Raw genomic sequence first — 25,995 nt, 5'->3', positions numbered from 1 at the left:
TCCTTCTTTTTTCTTTTTTAAATATTCTTTTGGTTGTGTATGGATATGATGCTTTTTTTTTTTTTAATGTGGTGCTGAGGATGGCACCCGGTGCCTCACACATGCTGGGCAAGCGCTCTGCCACTGAGCCACAACCCCAGCCCCCAGTCATTGCTTCTTGATTTCTGTTGTTGTATTGGATTTATTCTCCCTAGGACATGTCCTTTCTGTCATTTACAGGGTCTTGAGGGAGGCAGGTGTACTCTTGGCCTGCCCCGGAGGGCCTTGCATTTCTCTCAGGTTTTCTTTCTCGTGTCTCGGGTGTTATTAGTATCTGGGGTGGATACACGGTGTATCCTTGTCACATGCAAGCTCTCACCGCCTGCCCAGGCCTGCCTCAGGCTGGTTCTAGGCTGTCCTAATGAATGTAATGGGTCCTGTTTCCTTTGTCAAAAGGAATGTTAATTATTTTCAACAGTCTAATTACGAGGCTAATGAGAGACTGACTGTGATAACATTCCCTTTAATTACTCTTGCCTAACTGCTGTTTGGAGCCATCCTTGAGCCTGTTGCAAGGCGGGGTGCTCTGTCAGTGGAAGGAGCTGTCCAGCAAGAGGCTGAGTGGAGCCAGGGTTGCTGGGCTTGAGGCTCAGGGCAGAAGTGCCAGGTGTGGCTGGCGTTGGCGCTCAGCCAAGTGCGGGCCAACCTTTGTCATGGGCCATTAGTTGAAGGAAAGGGGCAGTCCAGGCTCAGTCAGGTAGAGAGCAAACACTGCCCCACGTCAGCTGTCATTCCTCGGTCTTCCCTGCTGTCCCCCCCACCCCTCCCTGAGGGGCCAGGCTCCCTCACCCTTGAGAACCCGCACCCTCCCCCTCCCTCACAACCAGTTTGGCAAATGGATACTCTATGTCGAGTACTACCCAGGCCATGACCATGCAAAGATAGGGAGCCAATGGTCTAGATAGCTTTCTAAAATAAATTTTGGATCATACCCCTCCTCCTTTCCCTGGGAGAAATGCCACATGTCTGTGTTGTGACCCCTCCCACCTTCCCAGACTGCGCTCTGCTGTGACCTTCCTGTGGTGTCTTTGAAGAACTAGGCCTGGATGAGCAGACCCTGGGAGGAGCCTCTCCTGAACCCATGGATGGACTTGAGTAGGCTATAAGGGGCAGCTCATAGGAGATTGTCTACCATGAGAAACCAGGCGCGGTGGCACATGCCTGTAATCCCAGCAGATTGGGAGGCTGAGGCAGAAGGATCGCCAGCCTCTGCAAAAATGAGGTACTAAGCAATTCAGTAAGATTTTGTCTCTAAATAAAATGCAAAATAGGGCCAGGGATGTGGCTCAGTGGTTGAGTGCCCTTGAGTTCAATACCTGGTAACCCCACCACCACCACCAAAAAAGAAATTATCATCAACTGAAGATGACCCATTGCTTTAGGCCAACCAGATCCTGCTAGTTCCTCCATCCCCCCATCCCTCATGAATGGCATATGGGGAAAAAGCCCTGGGAAGACCTTGGCCCTCCCATTTTCTAGCTTTGAACTTAGGTAAGTCCTTTCATTGAGTTTTGCTTGCTTTTGAGCCAGCTGGCGCTCATGCCTGTCCTGGGCTTGAGGAGGGACTGATGAGATGGCTTGTTGGAAGCCATCTGGCACATAGAAGGTGACCACTAAGTGTTGTAGAGTTTTTAAACCCTTCAAGCAGCACCTCCTAGTCTGACCTATAACCAGAGACCCAGGAGCTGGCCTCATTCACCAAGAACCAGGGCCCACTTCTAGCCTTTTGGAGACAAGTCAATATTCAGAGAGTAGGTAGTGATTTTCATGAACAAAGAGTAACCCTCCCCTCCAGCTCACAACAGCAACCTTGGTTACCTAGACCTGTGCCTGTGGGAGGGAGAGAAGGCAGGTGCGTCTTCAGGAGCGGATTCTCAAGAATCCGTCTTTAGTAATCTTCTGGTCACCCTTAGCGAATTCGAGAGCAGCCGTGTCCAGTAGAGTTTTCTATGATGATGGAAGGCTTCATATCTGCACCGTCCAATGCAGTAGACACTGGCCACGTGCAGCTGCTGACTACTTGAAAGGTGGCTAGTGCAAGTGAGGAATTGAATTTTTTTATTTTATTCACTTTTACTAAATTAACATTCAAATTTAGGGAGCCACAAGTGACTGGTAGCTATCCAATTGAGTAGTCCAGTTCTGGAGTTTCTTAAAAAAAACAAACAAAAAAATCGATTTGCGCATTACCTGTTCTTGGCTTGTGCCTTGTCTTGGGTCTTCATGAGTCCTATTCTCGGGAGATAGTCCAGGTGTGCTGGTTCGCTGGTAAAGGTCAGGTGAGTCATCCTGTCTACCAAAGGAGAAATGGCCCAGTCTGAATAGCAACCAGAAGGGAGAGCTGGAGTCCCTGAGGCACCAGTTCGGATTGATCACCTTGCTTGGAATCTCACCGTACTTATTCTGAGTTCCTCCCTTCCTGTCCCCAAGGGAAAGAGCCACTGGTTTTTATAGCAGCAGAGGTGGACAGGTGGTGTTCAAATATGTGATCCTTGTGCCAACCAGATGTATTCTAGATGGGGGAAATCACCTGCTCTAGGATGCTCTTGATTACAAGGGGCTCATTGGGCAAATGCTGTGCCACTGTGCTATGTGGCTTTACCATGGTTCGTATTATCTCTCACCTACTTTGGAGTCTTTTCACTTACTGGTCCCTTTACCCACTTTCCCCAAAACTTCTTGCATGGCTTCTTGTTAGTGAGATCAAATGTCCATGCTGCTTATCCTGAAAAGTGACCAAAATTCAGGCAACAGATGTTGGTGGATAGGAATTAGGTTTATTCAAAGCCAGCCCTGAGGAAGACAGAGGCTCTAACTCCTCAGAATGCCATAAGTTTTTATGGGGAGGGAAAGAAGGCGGTGAGGCTGCCGTCTGGGTGGGTCTTTGTCAGCTAGGTTGTGTATCTTTATGAAGTGACTTTTACCTTCTGCACTGGTTACTAGGGAAGGGTGTTACAAAGGTCATCTGGGGCTGAGCATTATAGGTAGCACACACCTGTAATTCTAGGCACTCGGGAGGCTGAGGCAGGAGAATTGCAAGTTCAAGTCCAGCATGGGCAATTTAACAAGACCCTGTCTCAAAATAAAAAATAAAAAGGACTGGGGATATAGCTCATTGGTAGTGCACCCCCGAGTTGAATCCCCAGTATTGCAGAAACAGAACCCAAGGCCATCTGGGTTCTAAGAATCTAAAAAAAGACTTAGCAGATAACATCTAGGTGGAGCTTCTCTTCACCCAAAGATCAGAGAGGGATGGAAGGGCAGAAGGGAGTGGGAGAGAAAAATAATCTCAAGGGAGCCCCTGTTGCATCCTCATCGTTCTGATCTGGGCCTGAATGCTACTTCCTTGCAGAAGTTTAAGACTTGTGTTCCGAGTCCAGTTTCTTTCTCCCCCCTCCAGGCACCACTTCTTCATGACATAATATCAGATATTCTAACACGTGTGAGAGTGCTTATTTGTTGTCTGTCTCCCACTGGCCCTTGAGCTCCAGGGGTAAAAAGTTTTGTGTTATTCACACCTAGTACAGGGCCTGGCCTTTCCTAAGTACTGCCAGAATACAACAGCTTGAGTAAACAGGACCTCTTGGACTAGACTCCCTGGTTGTTTGGAAATCCCTGGGGTGGCTTGGCTGTGGAAGTCTGTGAGAAGCAGAGCACTGGTGTAACACTCCGCCCAGCCTTGTCCTCCACAAGACCCTCTGGACTTCTTTCTACCTGCACTGAAGTCAACCAAAGGCAGGCAGAAGTACACCTTCATGTTGCAGCTGAAGGCACAGTGTGGTGGGTTACCTGGGGTACACCCTCAGAATGTGGGCAGTCATGGGGGAAACTTGGATAAATCCCTGGTCACTTTGGGGTGAGGCCACCATCTTCTGGCTGACAGGAGGCTTGTGGTCTCATGTGATGAGGATTCCAGGGCCCCTGGCTGCTGTCTGAGATCTGCAGAGAGGATTATTGATGAAGGGGAGGTGAGGCAGTTCCTTACAGTAACACATGCCTTACTCTGGGACAGTGGCCAGGCAGCTAATTAGAGAGCCCAGCAGCTGTCCAGCCTTTTCAGGCAACATGCAGCAGCTACCCAGTGCCAGGGAGTGGGATGGCTGGGAAGGGAAAGAGGCGGAGGTCCAGGGACCACCCTCCCAGGGGCAGGAATTGAGCAATCAGATGGATCAATTGTACTCAGAGGGATATGGGAAGGGGCATTTAGGGTATAGGAGCTGGATGGGAAGGAAAAGGCAGGGGAAGAGGGTGGCAGGACAAGGTGGCCTCTGAGTGAAACAGAAGATAGGGCAAGATGTCAGGCAGCTGGGAAATCAGGCCCACGCTCAGAGGGAGGCTGCTGAGTGGAAGACAAGGTCAAGTGCAGTTGGGGGAGCTGCTGCCATCCCCACCCACTTTCCTATGCTCCCTCCTTGCTTCCCAGGGAGATCTGGCTGGACAAGGCCTTTCCCTGGGGGGAAGCTACTCGTGGTCACTCCTTGGTTTGGGAAGTTGCCAAATCCACTAGTGCTTAGGGTTGGTCTTGCCATAGGATAAGTAAAAGCAATTGCTTTGGGTCCTGTGGGAAAAACTGGGAGACTCCCTAAAGGGTCTTTGGGGCTCATTTGATTTTGTGGGCACCTGGGTACAGGGAAATGTATATAATATGAAATATATTCATTCTTTTTCTGATCCCTACAGAACCCTAAAACCTTTGGAATCTCCTGAGTGATAGGAATGTCTTTTGTTATTTTTATTTTTTATTTTTTTAGAAAGAGTGGGGGGGAGAGAGAGAGAGAGAGAAAGAAAGAATTTTTTAGTATTTATTTATTTATTTTTTTTAGTTCTTGGCGGACACAACATCTTTGTTTGTATGTGGTGCCGCACGAATGTCAAGCGAGCGCGCTACCGCTTGAGCCACATCCCCAGCCCCGTCTTTTGTTATTTATAAGAGCCCCTTTAACAACACCTGGTGGTGCAGGAGGATAGCAAATTGGGGACCAGTCTCAGCAACTTAGTGAGGCCCTGTCTCAAAAACAAACAAGCACCACCACCAAGGACAACAACAAAAGGCTAGAAAGGTAGCTCAAGGGCAAAGTGCCACTGGAGTTTATGCTGATAAGATACTTGGGGTGGGGTCTCCTAACTGGCCTCTGGATGGGAGAGCCAATCACCAAAAACCAAGAGATCAGAAGATTAAAGGATTGGAACTTTTAGTCCCATCCACCAACTTCCAGGAAAGGGCGGGTGGGTAGGGAGGGCTGAAGATGAAGCTCTATAAAAACTCTTGAACAAAGTTTAACAAGCTCCTCGGTTGCTGAACACGGAAGTTACTAGCGGGGTGAACTGTACCTGCTTAAGGTATGTGTTTCCATGAGTTCTGTGAGCCATGCTGGCAAATTAATCAGACCCAAGCAGGAGTCTTGGGAACCCTAGTTTGTCTCCAGTTGTATATGTGACAAGTCGGGCCTGGTGGCTCACATCACTTGGGGGGCTGAGGCAGGAAGATCACAATTTCGAGGCCAAACCTTAAGAACTTAGCAAGAGGGGCTGGGGATGTGGCTCAAGCGGTAGCGCACTCGCCTGGCATGCGTGCGGCCCGGGTTCGATCCTCAGCACCACATACCAACAAAGATGTTGTGTCCGCCGAGAACTAAAAAATAAACATTAAAAATTTAAAAAAAAAAAAAAAAAGAACTTAGCAAGACCCTGTATCAAGATAAAAAAATAAAAAGGGCTGGGGATGTAGCTCAGTGGTAAAGCCCCCTTGGATTCCATCCCTACTACCAAAAAAAAAAAAAAAAGGTATAAATGACAACCTAAGTTTGATTGGCATCTGAAATGGGGGCAGTCTTGTGGGACCGAGCCCTCAAATGTGGAGTCTGGTATTATCTTGGGTTAGATAGTGTCAGAGTTAAAATGAATTGTAGGATAAGTACTGCTGTCCCCTGGAGAACTGTGTGGTGGCGGGGGAAGGGACAGGGTAGACCAGTCACAGGTATTCTGTGAGTATACTTTATTTTTCCCTTTACTGGGAGATTTGTGGGGGGGTGTTAAGGAAGAGGAGGGTGGGAAAGAAAAGAGGATGGCATTTGCCACCCACTTTCCTGCTGTAGTCTTAGGTTCCAGGCCATGGAGGTAGGAGGGGCCAAAGGATTTGGGTTCTGGTCAAAGAAGCAGAGACTCAATCCTGCAAGCCCAGCTTACCCTAAATAGTTACAGAGGGGAGAAAACGATGCAGAGGGAATTTCCTGCCAGCAGCTGCTGGTTAAACCTCTTTGGGAAATGAATCCTCGTGCGTGAAAACTGGCTGTGCCTTTTGAAAGTTGTAGCAATAACAGAGTAGGCATTGTTATTCTCTGGCCTGGCCCCCTGCCCACCTAGGAGCCTGCAGTGTCTCTCAGGATGCCTGCTTTGTAGACCCAATCTTATGGTGTGCAGCGGGAGTGAACCTTTCTATGATAGCACCCTAGGAATTAGAGACAAACACCAGACATTGCTAAGCTTGGTTAATAACACTGGATGACTCCACCACCCAACAATCTAGCTGGACCCTCCTCCATCTTGTCTATCTATCCAGCAGAAGTTCCATAGTCTCTAGGAATTCATCATCTGGTAAGGCATACGGTCACATACGAAATAATTTTCAGATGGAACACATGCCAAAGGCAGCATGGTCAAAGTCCGGGGGGGCATTGGTGATGGGATGAGCCCAAGGCTGTGGGGACGGCCTCACAGGGGAGTGAGGTGCAAACAGGGTCTGGAAGGAGCAGGAGTGGGTGGGCTGCTGAAGAGGCAGAAGATGACAGGGCTTGACACCACATGTGGTTCCTGCTGCTTCAAGTTCTCAGGAGCACCTCAGGCATTTGATGGAGAAGCTGGATAGAAAAAGTCAGCTGCATGTAAAGTAAGAGACTGTCAGACTGGGCGTAGTGGTGCATGCCTGTAATGCCAGCGGCTCGGGAGGCTGAGGCAGGAGGATCTCAAGTTCAAAGCCAGCCTCAGCAAAAGTGAGGTGCTAAGCAACTCAGTTAGACCCTGTCTCTCAATAAAATACAAAATAGAGCTGGGGATGTGGCTCAGGGGTTGGGTGCCCCTGAGTTCAATCCCTGGTACAAAAAAAAAAAAAAAAAAGACTCTCAGGATGGACTGAGTGATCACATTGAATGAAAGGCCTGTGCACTGTATTACATTAGACAAAATATGGCCTCTTCAGAAATGGTGCTGGGAAGCCTGGAAATCCATATCTAGCAAAATGAAATTAAACCCCTATCTCTCACCTTGCACAAAACTCAACTCAAAGTGGATCAAAGACTTAGGAACTAGAACAGAGACACTGCGCCTAATAGAAGAAAAAGTAGGCTCAAATCTTCAACATGTTGGTTTAGGAACTGACTTCCTTAAGAAGACTCCTAAAGTGCAAGAAATAAAAATCAAGAATCAATAAATGGGATGGAATCAAACCAAAAAGCTTCTTCTCAGCAAAGGAAACAACAATTTGAAGAGAGAGCCTACAGAATGGGAGAAAATCTTTACCACAAGCACCTCAGATAGAACATTAATCTCTTTTTTTTTAGAACACTAATCTCTGGGATATATAAAGAACTCAAAACTTAACACCCCCCCCCCCAAAAAAAAAGCACCCAAATAATACAATCAATAAATGGGCAAAGGAACTGAACAGACACTTCACAGAAGAAGAAATACAAAACTACACTAAGATTTCATTTCACTCCAGTGAGAATATAAGTTATCAAGAATACAAGCAACAATAAATGTTGGCGAGGATGTGAGGAAAAGGCACACTCATACATTGCTGATGAGACTGCAAATTGGTGCAACCACTATGGAAAGCAGATGGAGATTCCTAAGAAAACTTGGTATGGAACCACCATTTAACCCAGCTATCCTATTCCTCAGTTTTAACCCAAAGGACTTAAAATCAGCATACTACAGTAATTCAGCCACCTCAATGTTTATAGCAGCTCAGTTCACAATAGCTGAACTATGGAACCAACCTTGGTACCCTTCAACAGATGAATAGATAAAGAAAATGTGGTATATATATACACAATGGAATATTACTCAGCCTTAAAGAAGAATGAAATTCTTCTTTAAGCCCAAAACATGTCACATGTGACGCCTCCACCTTTCACTTTCCTCCAGTGCAGTGGCCCTGGGGGAGACCCAGTGGGTGCTCCCCACAAAGCGCACTTACAGGGGGTGTTTAAGTTTCCCAACCTGCCCTTACCCTTACACTTCTCAGTATTTGCCAGTAAATGGATGGAGCTGGAGAATATCATGCTAAGCAAAATAAGCCCATCCCAAAGAACCAAAGGCCGAATGTTTTCTCTGATACGCAGATGCTAATCACAATAAGATGGGGTGGGCTAGGGAAAAATAAAAGTACTTTGGATTAGCCAAAGGGAGTGAAGGGGAGGAGGGTTGGGGTAGGAAGGTTAATAGAATGGATCAGACATTATTACCCTGTGTGCACATATGATTATATGATCAGTGTAATTCTACATCATGTACCATCAATCAGAACAAGAAGTTATACTCCATTTATGTATGATGTTTCAAATGCATTCTACTGTCATGTATAACTAATTAGAACAAATTTTAAAAAAGAAAAGATCTGTGCAGACGGTGCCTTAAGGATGAGGCTTGGGTGGGAAGCAGTTTGGAGGCATACTGTACAGGGAGAGGGGTGACCAGTGCATGGGAATTGGGGTTTGAATCAAATGTATGAGTTAGGACAAGTCTCAGTGTTTTCATCCCTAGAATGGGGGGCCATTTCTGCCCTTCCTGTCCCACAGGAGTCCTGAGAGAATCATGAGGTGATGTACTTGAAAAAGCCTAAGTTCTGCTTTGTGAGTTGCTGAAGGGCTCTTCACATATTTGTGTGCTCCAAAAACTTCCGGCTGTGTCCCCTACGGCCTGCTCTTGAGGGCCAGGGAGTGTCAGAGGGAGCTGGGACAGCTTGTGCTCTTGCAGGGACCCCTGCTCCACTAGCATCTTGTCCACCCCCACTGGGGAACTGGCAGCAGGGGGGCTTCAGTCCAGGAAGCAGGAGGCTGGCTCCTGGAGGGACCTGCTCTGACCTTTGGGGCTTCATCTGCCAGGGCAGTGCCTCAGCCAGCAACCAGCTTCCAGGGCTGACTGCAGCCCCAGCCAGGCTCTGCTGGCAGGATGTGGTCTTTGGTTTCTGTTTCTCTTTTGACTTGCGGTTTACTGTGGGCTGCTTAGGGCTCAGGGAAAGGGAAGTTGCCCATGGGTGATTGGACACCCCAAGCTGTGGGTCATGGCGTTGCTGGTAGGAGGGCGCATCTGACACGCCCCATTAAGGTCCTTTCCTGGAGGTGGTAGGTATGTGCCTGGGTGACCTCTGCCCACCATCAGGCAGGCTGGGAGAGGGGAGGGGGCCGGACAGGTGGGGGAGGGCTGGAGGTTCCTGTTCCTGGAGGACCTGGGGAGGGACAGGCAAGGCAGAGCACAGCAGCCCAAAGCATGTCACATGTGACGCCTCTGCCTTTCACTTTCCTCCAGTGCAATGGCCCTGGGGGAGATCCATTGGGGGCCCCCACCAAGCACACTTACAGGGGGTGTTTAAGTTTCCCAACCTGCCCTTGCCCTTACACTTCTCAGATCCCTTGCTGCCTCCTAAGTTGTCAGCTTAAGGGACAAAGGGAGAGGATTTGCTGCTCTCAGAGCCAGGGGGAGGGGAAGGGAGCCTGGGTGTCAGTACAGGCTGGCACCTCTGTGGTCCACCCTGCTTGGGTGGTCAAAACATGGGGACGCGTGAGAAGGGCCACACACTGTTCTCAGCTTCTCTTGGCAGCCACCCTGCTGGGCCGAGGCCCTGTGCAGACAGTGCTGTGTCAAGGGGATTTCCCAGGAAGCCTCAGCACCTTCACATTAGAACAAAGAGTCTGGGCATCTGTCTGTCTTAGATGGTCAAGACTTGGAGATATTAATAAAAACATAGATGCAGCAAGAAACCTTACAAAGTAAGATTTATACTAGCTTGTAGCCAGTTGTCAGTGTTCATAGGAAGGGCCTCAACAATAAAAATGAGATAAATATTGGAGAGGTGGGTTACAGTAAGAGGCTTAGCACACATTTTGTTTGCCTGTTTTTCTGTGTTGTTGTATTTGATCCCTAAAACGCTAAAACAAACGCCCTACCTTGTCTGCCTTCTGTGAGGTTCTCAACTGTCCTTGGTAGCAGATGTCCCCACTGCAGGGTGAAGGTGACAGTGTAATTGGAAGCTGAGAATGGAGCTGGATTCTAAAATTATATCCCTTCTGAGATTTACAAGTGTGCACACGTTCATTCACTCATGGCCCAAGAAGCCCTCAATTCTAATCCCACACGTGAATTACGCAGGAAAGGTCCCAGGCTCTCATGGCTGGATTAACCAGACCTGAGCACACAGGGCAGTAGAGGTGAGATGGTAGGTTCTAGGTTCCTGGTGACCTGGTACAGAGCCCTGAGCCTTGGATTTAACTCTTGGGCTGGCCTGGTGGCTCGGAGCTAGGGCGGATTAAGCTAATAAAGGCCTCCTCTTTTATTCCCAGGGACACAGGGAAGCTGCCCTCCTATCAGCCAAGGATCAGCTGAGCCCTGGGGCTGATGCCTGCCCACATTGCTGAGAATGGCACGGAGGCCCAGTCTGGCAACAAAACAAAGGTTAAGCCGGGACACTCCTGCACAGTGACCCTGATGCCTGTTCTGAGCTTCACACTCAAGGGTGTGATAAGTGAGTATGTTTTAGGTACCCAGGGGTCCTGCCCGACCCTGTCTGCCTGCCCAGCATCCCATCAGCATGGATCTGGGGGTTCTAGTTCTAAGCCTGCTTTCCATCCAAGGGGATGGAAAGCCCTTTCACAGGGCTACAGTTCTGGAATTGTAGGGGAGTGTTGAGCAATTTCAGGCCACGTCACTGTTGGAGTCATTGTATAGCCCCATGGCCTCCCAAAACTGGGCCAGACCCAGATTGGTTGAAGTGAGTGAAGCAAGAAATCCAGAACCTGGAAGAGGGCATCTCCCTGCATTCTTTCTTATCATTGGCTCCTGGAGACCCTGAGCGTCAGGTTTTACCTCCCTGCAGTAGGAGCTGTGCCTTAACTGGAATTCGGATTCTGTCTAAGCGCCGAGAATTCAAGTGGCGCCACCCATCCGGAAGGCCTTGGGTAGAACATCCAGTGCCCTGGCAGGTGAGGGAATTTGTGGAGCTGACGATGTCATAAAAGTGACTCCCAGGGAGTCAGCAGGGGCAAGTCCTCTTGCTTTCAGCAGTTTCTCTTCCTAAGTCCAGACAAGCCCCACAGAAGGTAGGAGAAGGTCCTTGACTGTGCAGCCTCAGCTGGACTTATCTCCAGTTTTCCTTGATGGTACTTGAAAAAATAACCATCGGCTGCCTTCCAGAGGTCTGTCTGACCTGAAGACTGTTATGTCTGTGCAGAACAGACGATCCAATGGTGGCTTGGGGACCAGCAGGAAGGGAGCCCCTTGCAAGGCAGGCAGGCAGAGCTGGAGCTTTGGCAGTCTTGATTGGATAAGCATTTAGGAGCTTGTGGGATGGTTCATGGGGGCCCAGCATCTTAGATTCCATGCAGGAGTTTGCAGAGAGAGGTAAAAGAATAACCAGGTATTTCTCAGCTGCAGGCAGGTCTGACTCTCCCAGTTGAAAATTTACAGCTCAGGGCCAGAATCTGTTTCCCATGCAGCTTGGGCTTGGAAAATCAGTTTGTGACTCATGGGCTTTTCAGGGAGGTGTTGATTTGTAGCTGGGGTAACGTGGGTGAACCTGGACTGGAAGAGGGAAAATGGGTGTGGGGAGATGGCCATGGAGGCCACTGGAAATGTAGTGACCCGGATGGTAGACCTATTCCCCCCGTGAGACAGGCTCCCTGAACAATCTACACTATGAGCCTTAAGGCTTTTGTACCCTTTGGTCCAGTGATTCCATTTCTGGAATTATTCACTCTGAAGTCTTTCATTAGCAAGTAGTCTCAAAGAAGAAAATGGCTAAATTCTTTTGTTAACAGGCATAAAAGATATTTCTGGAATGTCGTCTGTAATAGCAGAAATGGGGCATAATTGTTTCTTTGCTGAACATCTTGGTTAAGTAAATTGTTTTTCTTTCCACTTGGTGGAATATTACATAGCCACTCTAATTATAAGCACATATGGCTACAAAACCACTTGGAAAACAATGTTGATACAATAAGTGAAAATGTCTGGTTATAGAATGAGTACATTATGGTAACTTGTAGAATACGCACATGGGGAACGATTGCAGTGGCACGTGATGATGGTTGGTTGGTTTCATTAGGAATGCTTCTCCTTTCTATGATGCATGGATCAGCCTCTTTTAAAACCATTCAGTTTGGGTGACTGAAGAATATACCATTAATAGTGACCTTCTTTAAAATGTGGGCTTAGGAGAGGTTTTTGCTTGCTAAGTTACATGCTTGCTAGGCGAGTGTTTCACCACTGTGATACATTCTGAGCCCCCTAATAATACATTTTTAAATACTAGAATTAAAATTTTCAGTGTGGGTCTGTTTGTGCTCATGCATCCATCCCCCATCCATCCCTCATAGGTCTTATTGCAGGGATCTAGGCAATGATTACCCAGCAGTGAAAACAAAGCCCAGGGCCTCAAGGGGCCTTCATTCTAATTGGGGAGGAAAAGACCATAAATAAATAGTGAAAGTTCTATGAAGAAAATAAAACTGGGATGATGTGAATGGCAGGGAAGCTATTTTGCTTCCTGAGCTGTGGATCCATTCCCTTAGCCTTCTTGCCCACCCCGCTCCCCCATGCCTCCCAGCTGGGATTTGCTGAGCATTTGAGCCTTCTGAAAAATCCTCTGTGTGGAATGTTTCTTTCTGACACTGGCTGCTGCTGCTCTGGGCAGATGGCTCCTCTGGGCAGCCTGTACACGGGCCGCTGCTCTTGGCTGGCATTTCCGTAGGAGAGCTGGGCCATCTGAGATGCCAGTAGCACCAGGGTGGGTCGGCAGTAAGGAACACTGCGTAATGTGTGCCTGGTGAGGGGTCTTTGAATGGTTCATGCCTTGAAGCCCTGAGGGATGGTCCTGTGAGGGTCAGCTTTGACCTTCAAGGACCTTTGTGTGTATTCTGCCAGAACTTGCCTGAGGAAGGGACTGGGAGCCTTCAGTAGCTCTGACAACCAGTTCTGACCTTCACTGATTATCCATCTATCAATGTGCATCCTTCTGGCTTCCTATTGATTCTCCAGATGCCATCCCAACTATCCAGAAGCTTGGAAAATGGTAGTGTCCTTAGAGGTGCCTGGAGACGGCCTCTGAGGAGGAACATGTGTGCTGATTAGGGATGAAGACTCTGGAGCCAGCCTTGTGGATTTTGAATCCCAGAGTTGTTTTTATAGCCATTATTTATAGGCCAATTAGCCTCTTGCTTCCTCACTTTCCCCATCTGTAAAACGGGCTGGAGGACTATCTGAGTCAATGCATGAAAAGCGCTGAGAAAAGCGTTTAGTTATTGTGACAGGAGGTGAGGTGAGGACCCCATCTAGGCCTGCAGTGTCCCTGATTTCAGGGGGTCCTCCTGGGGGGTACCCACAGCAAGAATGGTCGAGGTCAGGGGCATCTGAGCCCACCAGTGGCCACGAGCGTTTCCTTCTGCTTGCTTTCCTTCTAGCCCTGAAGCAAGCCTGGGTTTTCCTCCTCCTACCCTGAGGACTGTAGGGAACGCTCAGGAAGATCTCCGGCCTTACCCCAGACGGAGAGAGCTGCCCTCTCCTCACTGACTCCACTGATCCTCGCATGGAGTCCACCTGGGGATGGGATCCAGAGTCTCAGAAGCTTTGCCCTAGGGGCCTCCTACAAGGCCTCTGTGTATCCCCAGAGAATGGATTTAGGTGCCTGGGGACAGGGAGTGAAGCTTGAGAAGCAAATGGGGTGAAAGAAATCCTGTCCAACCTGGCTGCGTGGGAGGGGAGGCTTGATTTTCCAGCAAATTGCTTCTCTGGACAAAAATTCCCAGAGTCATTATGCTGTGGCACCTTAGCTTCCTGGAATTAGATGAGAGTTTTTGGCAAAACCAAGGGTAATCATTCCATCTGGCATTGCCTCCAGCCCATCTCAGGCTCCTATGGCAGTCTCACCTGCTCTCTGCCCTGAGCCACCCTGTGGATGAGCTCAGCAGGCTCTGAGAGAGCAGCAGGCGAGACCCCTCATCTCACCTGGAAGCAAGTGTCCATGCACACACAGGTGGACAGGCCCTCTTTCACCCTTTCAGAGCATTTCAGAGCAGGACACTGAAAGCCTCCTCTCCCCTCCCCATCACCTGTTCCCGTGGACGGTAGTTGGCTGCTCTGGCCAATCACCTCGAGCCCTTTGCAGGAACACTGTGTTCCTAGCCCTTCATCATCAAGCATGAGGGCTCTTGGAATCGAGTGTTAGTTCCCAAAACCCTACTTGTGAAACCATCCGCTCCTCTCCAGATGCTTTTTCATGCTTCTAGTCCTGCCATGCTTGTCCTCTTTACTCCACCCTGAATTTTCTTTCCTGGGCTGTCCTGACTTTGTGTCGCAGTCCTCAGGATGGTTGTGTTTGTCACCAGAGAAAAGAGGCCAACATCCGTGGAGCTGCTGGTTCTAGCCTCGGCAGGCTCTCCCAGGGCTCTGGTTCCAGGGCTGAGCAAGGAGGTATGGGAATGGGCCCAGGGGCAAAGGGGGCTGGGGGGCAGGGCAGGGAGTTGGGGCCTGTGGGGTCCAACAGAGGGTGGTGAGCTTGCCCTGGCTCAAAGGTTAGGCACAGGTCCTGTGATGATAAGGAGTGGGATTGGGAGTGGAGCTAAGAACACGAACCGGAGTCCGTGCCCTGTACCTTATCTTAACATCTCCCACCACTCTGAACCGTATCCTGCCAGTGACACTGTCTCATCTTCATATGTCTTCACCCCTATCTTCTGCCCCCAGCCAGGTCTTTCAGTTGCCCCCAACCGTCTTGTGTGGACCAGCTGTGTTCTCCTGACACAACCCCTCGGACAAGGTCTGACCTTGCCTAGGTATGCCTCCCCCTGCCCCCACCTACCCAAGTGCTTCCTGCTGCCCAGAAATAGAGTCCGGTCCTGGGCTCCCCCTGTTCTCACCTCCCAGCCTCTCTTCTGTTCAGAGCTTGCCCTCTTTAACCCCAGGTTCCTCTCTCCCTTTGATGGCTACCCCTTTTATCTTGCTTCTGCTGACAAGGTTTTGGGGTCCCATTCTTCTAGGTCACCTGGGAACCTCTGGTTTGTTCCTAGCTGGAAAACCATTCTTGGTCACCCCAGGAAGATGAGATCAGAGACAAGGAGAGCGCGGTTTAGAATCAGCACGAAGGTGGGGGCTGGTAGGAGAGGAGATCCGGGAATGTCAGGGGTGAGAGCCCCTTTCCTACCCAGGATCCCGGGCTGCCCTTTCCTCCTGCTTCAGGGTTTGTGTGCAGATCAGGTGGGCAGGACTGAGTTAGGGCAGGAGGCCCAGGGATCTCCGAATCACTGTTCCTGGGCCACCCACCTCAGGGCTATCAGCCTTTCTTGTGTTTCCCTAGAGCCTGAGACTGTTCTCGCTCACCTGGGCAGTGGGGGTTCAGGATAAAATGAGGGTTTGAGAGAATGCACCAGGAATGTTCACCCTTTTATTCTACCCTCTCTTCAAGCCTAATCCTCAGAGGACTGGTTCTGATGCCCTTCCCTTTTAATTCAGCACCCCACCGCCACAGGTCACTGGAAGCTCCCGCTGACTGTCCTAAGCTCTACGCGCGGGAGTTTTTGCACCCCGAGGGAGTGCTGTATGTGGGATTATTGTTTTCACATGGTTTCTTAATTCATTGGCTTGGTGCTCTAGATAGGGGGAAAGATCTAACCTGCTTGGCAGGTGAGGGCTTTGGGCACAGAGATCCTGCCTCAGGTAGGAGATGGCTCAAAGCAGAAGGGCCTGTCCAGAAGCCTGTCTCTGTGCCAGAAGGGACAGCTACACTTTCTGGAGTGTTTGCTGTAGTAAAGAAGTATGTGTGTATACCCTGTTTATTTATTTTTATTTTTAGCTCTACCACCGAGCTATATCCCTAGCCCTTTTTATTTTGTATTTTGAGACAGTGTCTTGCTAAATTGCCAAGGCTGGCCTTGAACTGGGCAATCCTGCCTTAGCCTCCCCAGGGAGTACAGGCATGCACCACCATGTTCTGCCAAGTACTACATATCTAGCAGCTCATTCATCTTCACAGTAGCCTGTGATAGTTACTCCATTATCTTCTTTTATCTGTAAGGAAACCGAGGTGTGGAACAATCAGGTAACTTGCCTTAGATCCCTCAGGTGGTGAGTATCAGTCAGGACTCAGATCCAGGCAGTTAGGACCCAGGCCCTTGAGCTTAACCCCACCCCACATTCAGGCCTGGGTCGTAGTTTGTTGTTGGGAAAGACTCAGGAGGGAAGAATCTGCATTAATTTTACTGACTTCAGAGTTCCTGAGGTCCATTTGTTTGGCAAATTTCTTGAACATCTTTTGTATACAAGATCCAAAGAATATTAAGACATTTTTTTTTTTCCCCTTCAGTGCTAAGGATTAAATCCAGGGCTTGCACATGTTAGGCAAGCACTGTATCGCTGAGCTACATCCCCAACCCCAGCAAACATTTATAAGATAACATTTTATTTTTACTTGCTTCTTAGGAAACTTTTTAAGATCATACAGAAAACAAATACAAGGAAGAATCACTTATGTTTTTACCATCCAGAGATGATTTTTGCTGATTTTGGTGGGGCGGTATTTACATGGATGTACACCTTTGCAAAATCAGTCATGTTAAATACTCAGTTTTGAATCCTGCCCTTTTCTTTTACTATTGTAAGAAATGTTTCTCAAGTGGCTACTCAAGCTGGGCTTCAGATGAATCATGACAAAGCCCGGTGCTTCTGTAGCCACAGACAGGTAAGCAGAGAGGGCAGCAGACAACTCTGGGGTCTTGGGGAGGATTGTGGGTTCATGGGCCATGGCGGATGATGGCAGACGGGAAGAGCATCCCAGGTAACAAAAGCTGCAAGGTAGAGATTCAGAGGTCAGGCTTGAAGGCAGTGCTGGGTTGTGAAGGGCTTTGCTAGCCATCCTCAGGGTTGGTGATGTTGGTAGGTTTCAAGTGGGGAGAAACCTCGAGTGGCATTTGAGACAGATTGCCTTTCTATACACATCAGTCCTGTGATTTGAATTGAGAGGGGGCAAAGTGGGGAGACTTTCAGAGTTATCCAGGTGAGACATGAGGAGGGCTTGAACCAGAGTTAGCAACAATGAGAAGAGAGGAATGAAGAGGAGACTGATTCCAAAGAGATGTAACAAGTGGAAAGGGCAGGAATTAGTGGCTTTGCCATATGATCTGCCTTGACCAATGAGATAGCAGGATGCCTTAATCAGGCTTTAAAATTTGGATTATCTTTTTATTGTTGAGATTTAAAAAAGGATTTTAATATTAAAATTGTTTTGAATTGACACATAGTAATTGTACATATTTATGGGTTGCAGTGTGACATTTTTTTAGTTGTTGATGGACCTTTATTTTATTTGATTATTTATACGTGGTGCCTCACACAAGAGGCAAATGCTCTACTGCTGAGCTACAACTCCAGCCCCAGTGTGACATTTTAATACATGTATACAATGTGTAATGATCAGGTCAGGGTAATTGGTATATCCATCACCTCAAATATTTATCATTTTTTGAGAACATTCAAAATCCTTTCTAATAGCTGTTTTGAAATGTATAATTAATTGTGGTCAACCACAGTTACCCTGCTGTGCTACAGAACATTAGAAATGATTCCTCCTATCCTGCTCTACCCTTATACCCATTAGTCATCCTCTCTCCCGCTATTCCTTTCCCCTCCTTGACCAGAGTCCTGATAATGTGTAGTTGGGCTTGCTTGCTCTTGTGCTGCTGTCCTTACCTAGAAGGGTATGCCCAGCCTAGTCTAGTTGGCCTCGCAGGAGGACGAAAGACTGGCGGAGGACAGCCACCCCCTAAACCTCCCAGCCAAGCATAGAACAGAGACCCAGATGACTCACAGCCTCATGATCAAGGCCAGCCAAGATCTGCCAACCCACAGAGCTGCAATAGTAAATGATAGGAGATTTAGGCTAGTTTGGGAATGATTGTTAGGCGGCCATTGCTAACCAATTAGAAAAAGTTCTTATTCTTGTGTCGAATGTGCAACTGGGTACCGGGCACCATGCCAGGGACTGGGATGGCAGTGCTGAACCACACAAATAGTTGGTGGGGGGTGGGGGATGTGAAAGGGGAAGAGAGAGTGATTCAGGGCCTCTGGCTTCTAACTGGGTGCATGGTGATGTCATTAATCAGAATGGGGTTAGAGGAGGAAAATAGGTTTGATGGGGGGAAAAAGAATGAGTTTGATTTAGGAAAGGAGATATTTAGGTGGAGGTGTCCAGGAAAGAGCATGATATAGCCAAGTGCGGTGGTGCACCCTTGTAAACCCAACGACTTGGGAGGCTGAGCCAAGGAGGATCACAAGGTCAAGACCAGCCTAAGCAATTTAGCAATACCTTGTCTCAAAGTAAAAAATAAAAAGGGCTGGGGAGGTAGCTCAATGGTAAAGTGTTCCTGGGCTCAATTCCCAGTACAAACACACACACACCAAAAAAAAAAAAAAAAAAAGCTAGGAAGAGCACAGTACAATGCATAAGGGGAAGCAGGTATCATTGCAACATGGCCTGTGTTATCTGAGGCTGGCATTCCAGACAGGTGGGCAAACTGCAGATATCATTTTGTTAACCTCTCAGTTCCCTGGCCCATCTTGGAAAAGGGTTGACACATGTTAAGCCAGAAATTCTTTGGAAGCTGGCAGAGTTTTTCCTACTCTTTTTTTTTTTTTTTTTTTTTGTACCAGAGCCTTGAGCATGCTAGGTAAGCACTCTACCACTGAGCTACATCCCCAGCCCTTTTTATTTTATTTTGAGACAGAGTCTCACTATATTGCCATGGCTCACTTTGAACTTATGATCCTCCTGCCTCTGTCTCCGGGATTGCTGGGATTAGAGGTGTGCACTCCCATGCCTGACCAGAGCTTCCCATTTTTGTTGTAATCCTGAACTCTCCCATATCCCCCTCTGCCTAAATAGGACATATCATTTAGAGAGTTCTGCTCAGGAGAGACCTGTGCCAATGATTGCAAAATGGAACTGAAAAACAGCCACTGCTCTCAAGGAGTTCACAGGCCAAATCACAAGGGCATGCACATCAAAAAGTTAAAAAGTTGGCATCTGATAATGGGCCAAATCAGTGGTCCAGACACTCTCTGGTAGAGGAAGAAGGGAAATCTGAGAGGCCTGTGGCCAGGCCAGGCTTCAGGGAAACAGGATGGGATGAGAGCCAGTCCCTGAAGGCTGCTGAGGTTTAAAAAAAAAAAGGAGGGGGATGGAGAAGGAAAGGGGAGCACTCTCTCAATCCACTGGTTTCCCCTCAACATTGAAACTAAACACCAAAATTCAATTTAATGAATCAGTTAAAGACAAAATGTGACCATAATGGGTATTACTTTAGGTGTCTTGTTAGGATGGCCATTATTGGGGAAATAAAAACAAACATTGGCCAGGATATTGAGAAACTGGAACACTTGTGCACTGCTGCTGGCAATGTAAAATGTGAAGAATGGTGTGAAAGTTCTTCAAAAATTAACCATAGAATTACCATATGATCTAGGCATTCTAATTTTGGGTATAGACCCAAAATAATTGGAAGCAGGGTCTTGTAGAGATGTTCAGACACCCATCTTCATAGCGTTATTTATAGTAGTCAAAAGAAGGAAGCAACCTCAGTGTCTATGGACAGAGAAGTGAACAAACAAAATGTGTTCCATATAGCTGATGGAATTTATTCAGCCTTAAAATGGAAGGAGATTGAGACACATGCTTCATTATATGGAGGACATTATGCTCAATGAAATAAGCCAGTCACAAAAGACCAAATACTGTTTGATTCCAGATTCCAGAGGAGGATATAGGAGAGTTCAGGATTACAACAAAAATGGGAAGGTGAGGTACTTCCAATTTATGGAGACGGAGCTGAGGGAAGAAGGAATGGGAAGTTAGTGTTTCATGGGGACAGAGTTTCTTTGGGATGATGAAAAGGTTCTGGAGGTGGATGGTGGGGATTTCTGCACAACAGTGTGAATGTGCTTAATGCCACTGACTTGTACACTGAAAAATGGCTAAAATGGTAAGTGTTATGGACGTGTTATGAAGAGAGAGAAAGGTGATAGTTTTCTTAGATTTCAGAAGTGTGAGTGACATGGGGCTATTTGAGAAGTGAGAGAAGACATGGGATCCCAGTGGATGGACCTGGTGAGAAATGAGCTAGTAGCCTAGAAGTGGGAGTGGGTGGTGGGCCAGGACAGACAACACTTCAACTGATTACAATCAATCAATCAAGTTTAAGTGTACTAGACACCCCCGAGTAGTTGTGAAGAGTTGATCAGAGGAAGCCAGTGAGCTGGGTTGTTTTCTTCCATTCATTTCTCATGCCCACTGCCTAAGGAAGAATAGGCAATACAGAAATGAACATGGAGTAAGGTCAAGAAGACAGCAGGCTCCCAGGGTCTCGGGGCCCTCCTGTAATCCCAGCCTAGGAGTCTGAGGCAGGCAGATCCCAGTTTGGAAGTCAGCCTTAGCAACTTAGTGAGGCTGTAGGCAACCTAGTGAGATTCTGTCTCAAAGTAATAAAAAACATAGAGGGCTGGGGATGTGGCTCTTGGGTTCAATCCCTGATACCAAAAAATGAAAGAAAAAGGAAGAAACTGACAGAAGACAGTAGGTAACCAAGGAGGAAGGGAGAAAGGCAGGGTTAGGTGTGATGAAATCCCCTCCAGCCTGATCACCCCAGAGGCGTGGGCTGGGCGGTGGGAAGACAGTAGCAGGGGCCTCCTCCCTCATGCATCTCCTCTGTGTCCCAGCAGCAGGCTCCAGGAGGCACCATGGCTTCTGCGGAGCCGCTCACGGCGCTGTCCCGCTGGTACCTGTACGCCATCCACGGCTACTTCTGTGAGGTGATGTTCACGGCCGCCTGGGAGTTCGTGGTGAACTTTAACTGGAAGTTCCCGGGCGTCACGAGCGTGTGGGCCCTCTTCATCTATGGCACCTCCATCCTCATCGTGGAGCGCATGTACCTGCGCCTGCGGCGCCGCTGCCCGCTGCTGCTGCGCTGCCTCATCTACACGCTCTGGACCTACCTGTGGGAGTTCACCACGGGCTTCATCCTGCGCCAGTTCAACGCCTGCCCCTGGGACTACTCCCAGTTCGACTTTGACTTCATGGGCCTCATCACCCTGGAGTACGCCGTGCCCTGGTTCTGTGGGGCCCTCATCATGGAGCAGTTCATCATCCGAAACACCCTCCGCCTCCGCTTTGACAAGGATGCCGAGCCTGGGGAGCCCGGGGGGCCGCCAGCCCTGGCCAACGGCCACGTCAAGACTGACTGACTGTCCGGGAACAAGTGGGAGGGCTTGGGGGAGGTCTCTTAGGGAACCCAAGGACAAAGAGACCAAGCTGTCAGGGTTACCCCTTCTGTTCAGCACAAGCCCCTCCCGGAGCTGGGCCTTTAGCTCGTAGGGCACACACAGCCCCATACCCTCCAGGGTGGGATGGTGTTAGGAGGTGGGGTGTCTAGGCAACAGAAGGACATTGGTAAGGTACATGGATCTTGGCCCCAGTCCAGGGACTGGTGGCAGGAGGCTTCTGGCTGGGCAACAGTTGGACTACATGGTTGGCTTTTTTGGAAGAAGCAGGATCTATCCTGGCTAAGGGTCATTGAAAATGGGGCAGCAAGTGGGAGGCAAGCTCTGAGGAGGCTTTGGGCTGCTGCTGCAGTCACCTTCCTCCCACTTGCCTGGATTTATTTGGGCTTTGGCTGGTTCCATTAGGCAATATTCAGGTGCTTGCTTGCAACCAATACCTCCCTGGGGGCCTGCTGAGCTGCAGCCTAAGAGAGACTGAGCAGCCAGGAGGCTGCTTGGCTACCATGCTAGTCTGCAAGGGCTGGGAAACCTTTCCCTGGCTCCTCTCCCCTCCCCCAGGGTCCTGCTCTGCTCCCTTGGCCTTCTGGGGGCCCCCCGTGGTGCTGGATTCCCACCAACCTTGGGCTTTGGGAGGTTTCAATCCCTGTGTGTTCGGTGGTGTTTCCCCTTTTCTTTCTTTCTTTCTTTCTTTCTTTCTTTCTTTCTTTCTTTCTTTCTTTCTTTCTTTCTCTCTCTCTCTCTCTCTCTCTCTCTCTCTCTTTCTTTCTTTCTTTCTTTTTAAAAGCCTTTATCACTAGTACCCCTTTTATCCATGTCAGCCACCTGCCCCATTCCCAACTTCCTAACCAACACAGCAGTGGCCAGAGGTAGAACCCTGACATAGACTTCACCTGCCTTCTCCGGGTCTTGCATCCACTGCTCTCACTGGCCTGATGACTGGGGAGGCCCAGTCACCAGTTCTGCCTCCCTGGCTATTGTCTGATGAGCAGTGTCCCCCTCCCTGCAGGCGCCCTGCTGAAAATGAATTGTGTCCCCCAGAATACAGTTGAGCCCAGAGGGGCCTTGTGTATCCACATTGGAACCTAGAGGCAAATTAGCTGAATGGGGAGTGGCGGAGATTGAGCTCTAGGTCCTGTTTGCTGTCACTGGCTTATGTTCTAGGCAGTCTAGCTTTCTGGGGGGCGGACGAGCAGGTATCCAGTGTTGGAGACCCATGGAGAATGAGGAAGGAAAAAAGGACTGTGGAAGGCTCTCTGGAGCCTCTTTCATGGGTCAGGACTAGTTCTGGTTCTACTGTGGCCCCAGCTCTGCAGCTAAACCTCAGGGCTGCCCCCGCCTCCAGCAAGGCTGACCCTTTGAACTTGCTCCTCACAATGTTAACCCTGCCGTGCTCGTGGGCATCGTCATCTTGATTCTCTCTCTTTTCCCCTGCAACAGGTCCATTGCTGGCAGTGGACGGGTGAAATCCTCACTCCAGGCCTCTCTGACTCTGTCTGCCTACACTCTGAGGAGAGGGGTCCATCAAAAACCAAACCATTCCATGGGACATGGTTTCATCTTGACCACTAGGACCGAAGTAGAAATTATCCTTCTCCTTCTTATAGACCATTAAAAAGTGGCTGCCACCTGGGGAGAGAAATTCCTCTTGGTGGCTGTTCCCCTGGACTGTGCAGACAGCAGGGGTGTGCTGGGCTGGGAGATAGTCTGGTAGCCTTTGTCTGAGTTTGTCCCGTTCAGGGCAGGATGTAAGGTGTTTCCATGTCTGTTTCCTGTGCGGCTCCTCAAATTGAGAACTGCATCCTGTGGGTGATGGTCCTATTATTGTGGCCCTAATTCTAGGATTTTGGGGGTTACAGGGAGTCAGACTTCCAGTGGGGGTGTATTGCTGTCCATATACAGATGGTTCCTTATTGCCGGACACTCATTTCCTTGGTCCCCCCAATTCTGTGGTGTCTCATTCTCCTGCACCCTAAAGACCCTCCAGCCACCACCTTTGCATTCCCCTTGTACAACTGAATTCAGTGGCCAGAGACCTCAGGGTCTCCCAGCACAAGCCCTCCCTACTTGTCAGCTAGAGCAAGCCCTTAGATGGCCTGCCAGGTCTCACCACTCCATATGTTGCCTTGTGGGCATTCCCTGGTCCCATTTTCTCTCCTGGTCCTATAAATATCAAATGCAGGAGTTCCCGGAGTGAGCATGCATCCCTGGCACCATTCTGCATTGTGGGCCTAGGTGTCCCATTGCTCCTATGTCCTCTGATAGGGCACCGAGCCCCCAAGAAGAGAAGGCTACAACCCGCAGCCTGACCACAGAATCTGCAAAGTTCAGATCTCACCAGGAATAGTAGAAGAACCATTGCTTTGGCGGGGGGGGGGCAGGTATCTTCAGGTGTCCAATCCTTTAGTGCTCAGGGCCTTGACGTTTGGGGTAATCCTAGCCCTGCCAAGCAGCGAGGGTGCTGGTGGAGAGAGTCTGCTTGCTCTTTAGGAACCTCTGGTGTCCTGCACCATTCCAGACTGTGGCACCGTCTCTCAAGTTAGATTGCAGATGTGCTGCTTCTCACAGTTGAGCTGCTTTGAATGTCTGCTAGGTTTCCTGTGCTGTCCTTCCTCAGTGCCAGTGAGTCACAATGGCCTATGCTTATTCATAGCAATAATATTTAGAGGGTGCCCATGAAGCCCTTTTGTCCTGGTCCCTCGCTCTGCATGGGTCTCCTGGTGAGGCAGCTGCTGAGTGGGTCAGCTTGTGTGACAGCCTGTGCTTAGGAAACTCTTCACTGCAGAACACACACCAGGGGAGGCAGGCTGGGGAGAGGCCTAGTCCTTTAGCTCTGGCTAAGGCAGGGAGAATGCCTTCCCCCCTGAGGCCACCCAGACTCCCAGGAGCTGCAAAAAGGGGCTGTTGAAGTGGTTGAGACTGTCTTCCCATTGGGCAGCTCCTGAGAAAGTCACATGACTGGTTTGTGTGCCCATTGCCTGCTGTGTCTCCGTTGGTCTCTGTCTTTTCCTTTTCATATCTAAAAACAAAATATACTGGTGGTTGTGTTCCAAAACTGGCTCTTGTCCCTTTCTTCTACAGAGGAGCTCCTTTCCCAGAGGTTACTGAAGGCCTGGCCCTTTACACCTGACACCACACTATCCTGAACCAGGAGGGCTGATGTGGGGGTGTGGGGTAGGTGACACTCCCTGCTGGTCCTTTTCACTGGCTCTGCTCTGGCCCTCTCTAGTAACCTGATTTCACCCCTGTGCACCCTGCCTTTTGTGTAGCATAATTCTGGTCCTGTCTTTTATCCCAGGCCATGAGACAGATGAGGAATACTGGGAAGTACACAAGTTGCTGCACTTGCCCATGAGATGAACTTCTCTTGAACACACTGGCCATGACCTGGAATGTCCCATGGGTTGGAGGGCCTGAAGGAGGAAGCTGAGGGTACCCCCAAAGAGCTAAAAGACCATAGCTGCTTTGCATCACATTGAAAAGAAACAGTTGTGCCTTCCTCCCTGACAACTCTGCTTTCCCTGAGAAGCCCTTTGTGGCCAGTGGCAAGTCCTACCCGAGGCAATATTTCATTCTGGCCCCTCCCCCACCATGCCCTTCCCCATTGACCTATGTCCAGGAAGAGGATGGAGGGTTCAGAAGCTGCTCAGTCCCTCTAACTAAACCCAAAAGGCCTGGACCCCTGCTATCTTGCACACTCATGTGGCCTCTTGCCAGGCTATAGAACACAACCATATGTGATATAAATCACCGAAAAGGCCCTCTGTCCCCTGCCCAGTTAAAGTATTCACTTCTTTGAAAGCTTTTCCTATTATAAAATGAGATTGCAGAAAGCCCCAGTAGTCACATGTCAATATACACAAATATGTAAGGTGATTTTCTTAGAGTAGGATTTTATAGAAAGACAAACACAATGGAACAGAGTTTACTTTATGGAGCTTCTGAAGAGGCAAGAGGCAGGGCCTGGACTGAGTGGACCCAGATGGCTTCTTTTTTTTTTTTTTTTTTTTGGTACCTGGGATGATTGGACTCAGGGGCATTTGACCACTAAGCCACATCCCCAGCCCTATGTTGTGTTTTATTCTGAGACAGGGTCTCACTGAGTTGCTTAGCATTTCACTTTTGCTGAGGCTGGCTTTGAACTTGAGATTCTCCTGCCTTAGCCTCCCGAGCCACTGGGATTACAGGCGTGTGCCACTGTGTCCCACTCCAAATCTCTTCTTAACTAACCAGGCTCAGTGGGTGCCTTCCTTTCTCAGTGTTTTTCTTCCTCCTCTGTCCCTCCTTCACCCAGTCCAAAGGGACCTTCTAAAGACATTTCATTGACAGAAATGCCCCAGGAGAGAGCTAATCTTCTGAAATCTGCCTGGTTTTTTCAATAAACAAATGCTTAATAACTATGAATAAGCCAGGAGTAATATTGCC

General features: G+C 48.9%; 1 protein-coding gene across 5 annotated transcripts in view; it reads left to right on the top strand.

Annotated features, from left to right (window-relative positions):
• TMEM229B (transmembrane protein 229B) overlaps nucleotides 1-25,539 on the top strand; it is a 43,550-nt gene extending 18,011 nt beyond the window's left edge. For 3 of the 5 annotated variants that reach the window (XM_081292212.1, XM_081292215.1, XM_081292213.1), the window contains one exon: nucleotides 21,016-25,539. In XM_081292212.1, the coding sequence (XP_081148338.1) occupies nucleotides 21,034-21,537 (504 nt within the window). In that variant the 5' untranslated portion in view covers nucleotides 21,016-21,033 and the 3' untranslated portion in view covers nucleotides 21,538-25,539. Of the gene's footprint in view, nucleotides 1-10,641; nucleotides 10,781-14,750; nucleotides 15,084-21,015 lie in introns of those variants that run through there. The other 2 variants (XM_081292211.1, XM_081292214.1) reach the window with 2 other exon arrangements.
• The last annotated feature ends 456 nt before the right edge of the window (nucleotides 25,540-25,995 follow it).

Source organism: Spermophilus citellus (genome assembly GCF_964194105.1).
Source record: "Spermophilus citellus genome assembly, chromosome: 4".
Taxonomy (NCBI): Eukaryota; Metazoa; Chordata; class Mammalia; order Rodentia; family Sciuridae; genus Spermophilus; species Spermophilus citellus.
The sequence above is the reverse complement of the archived record's forward strand: the minus strand, read 5'-3'. Positions and strand labels throughout refer to the sequence as shown.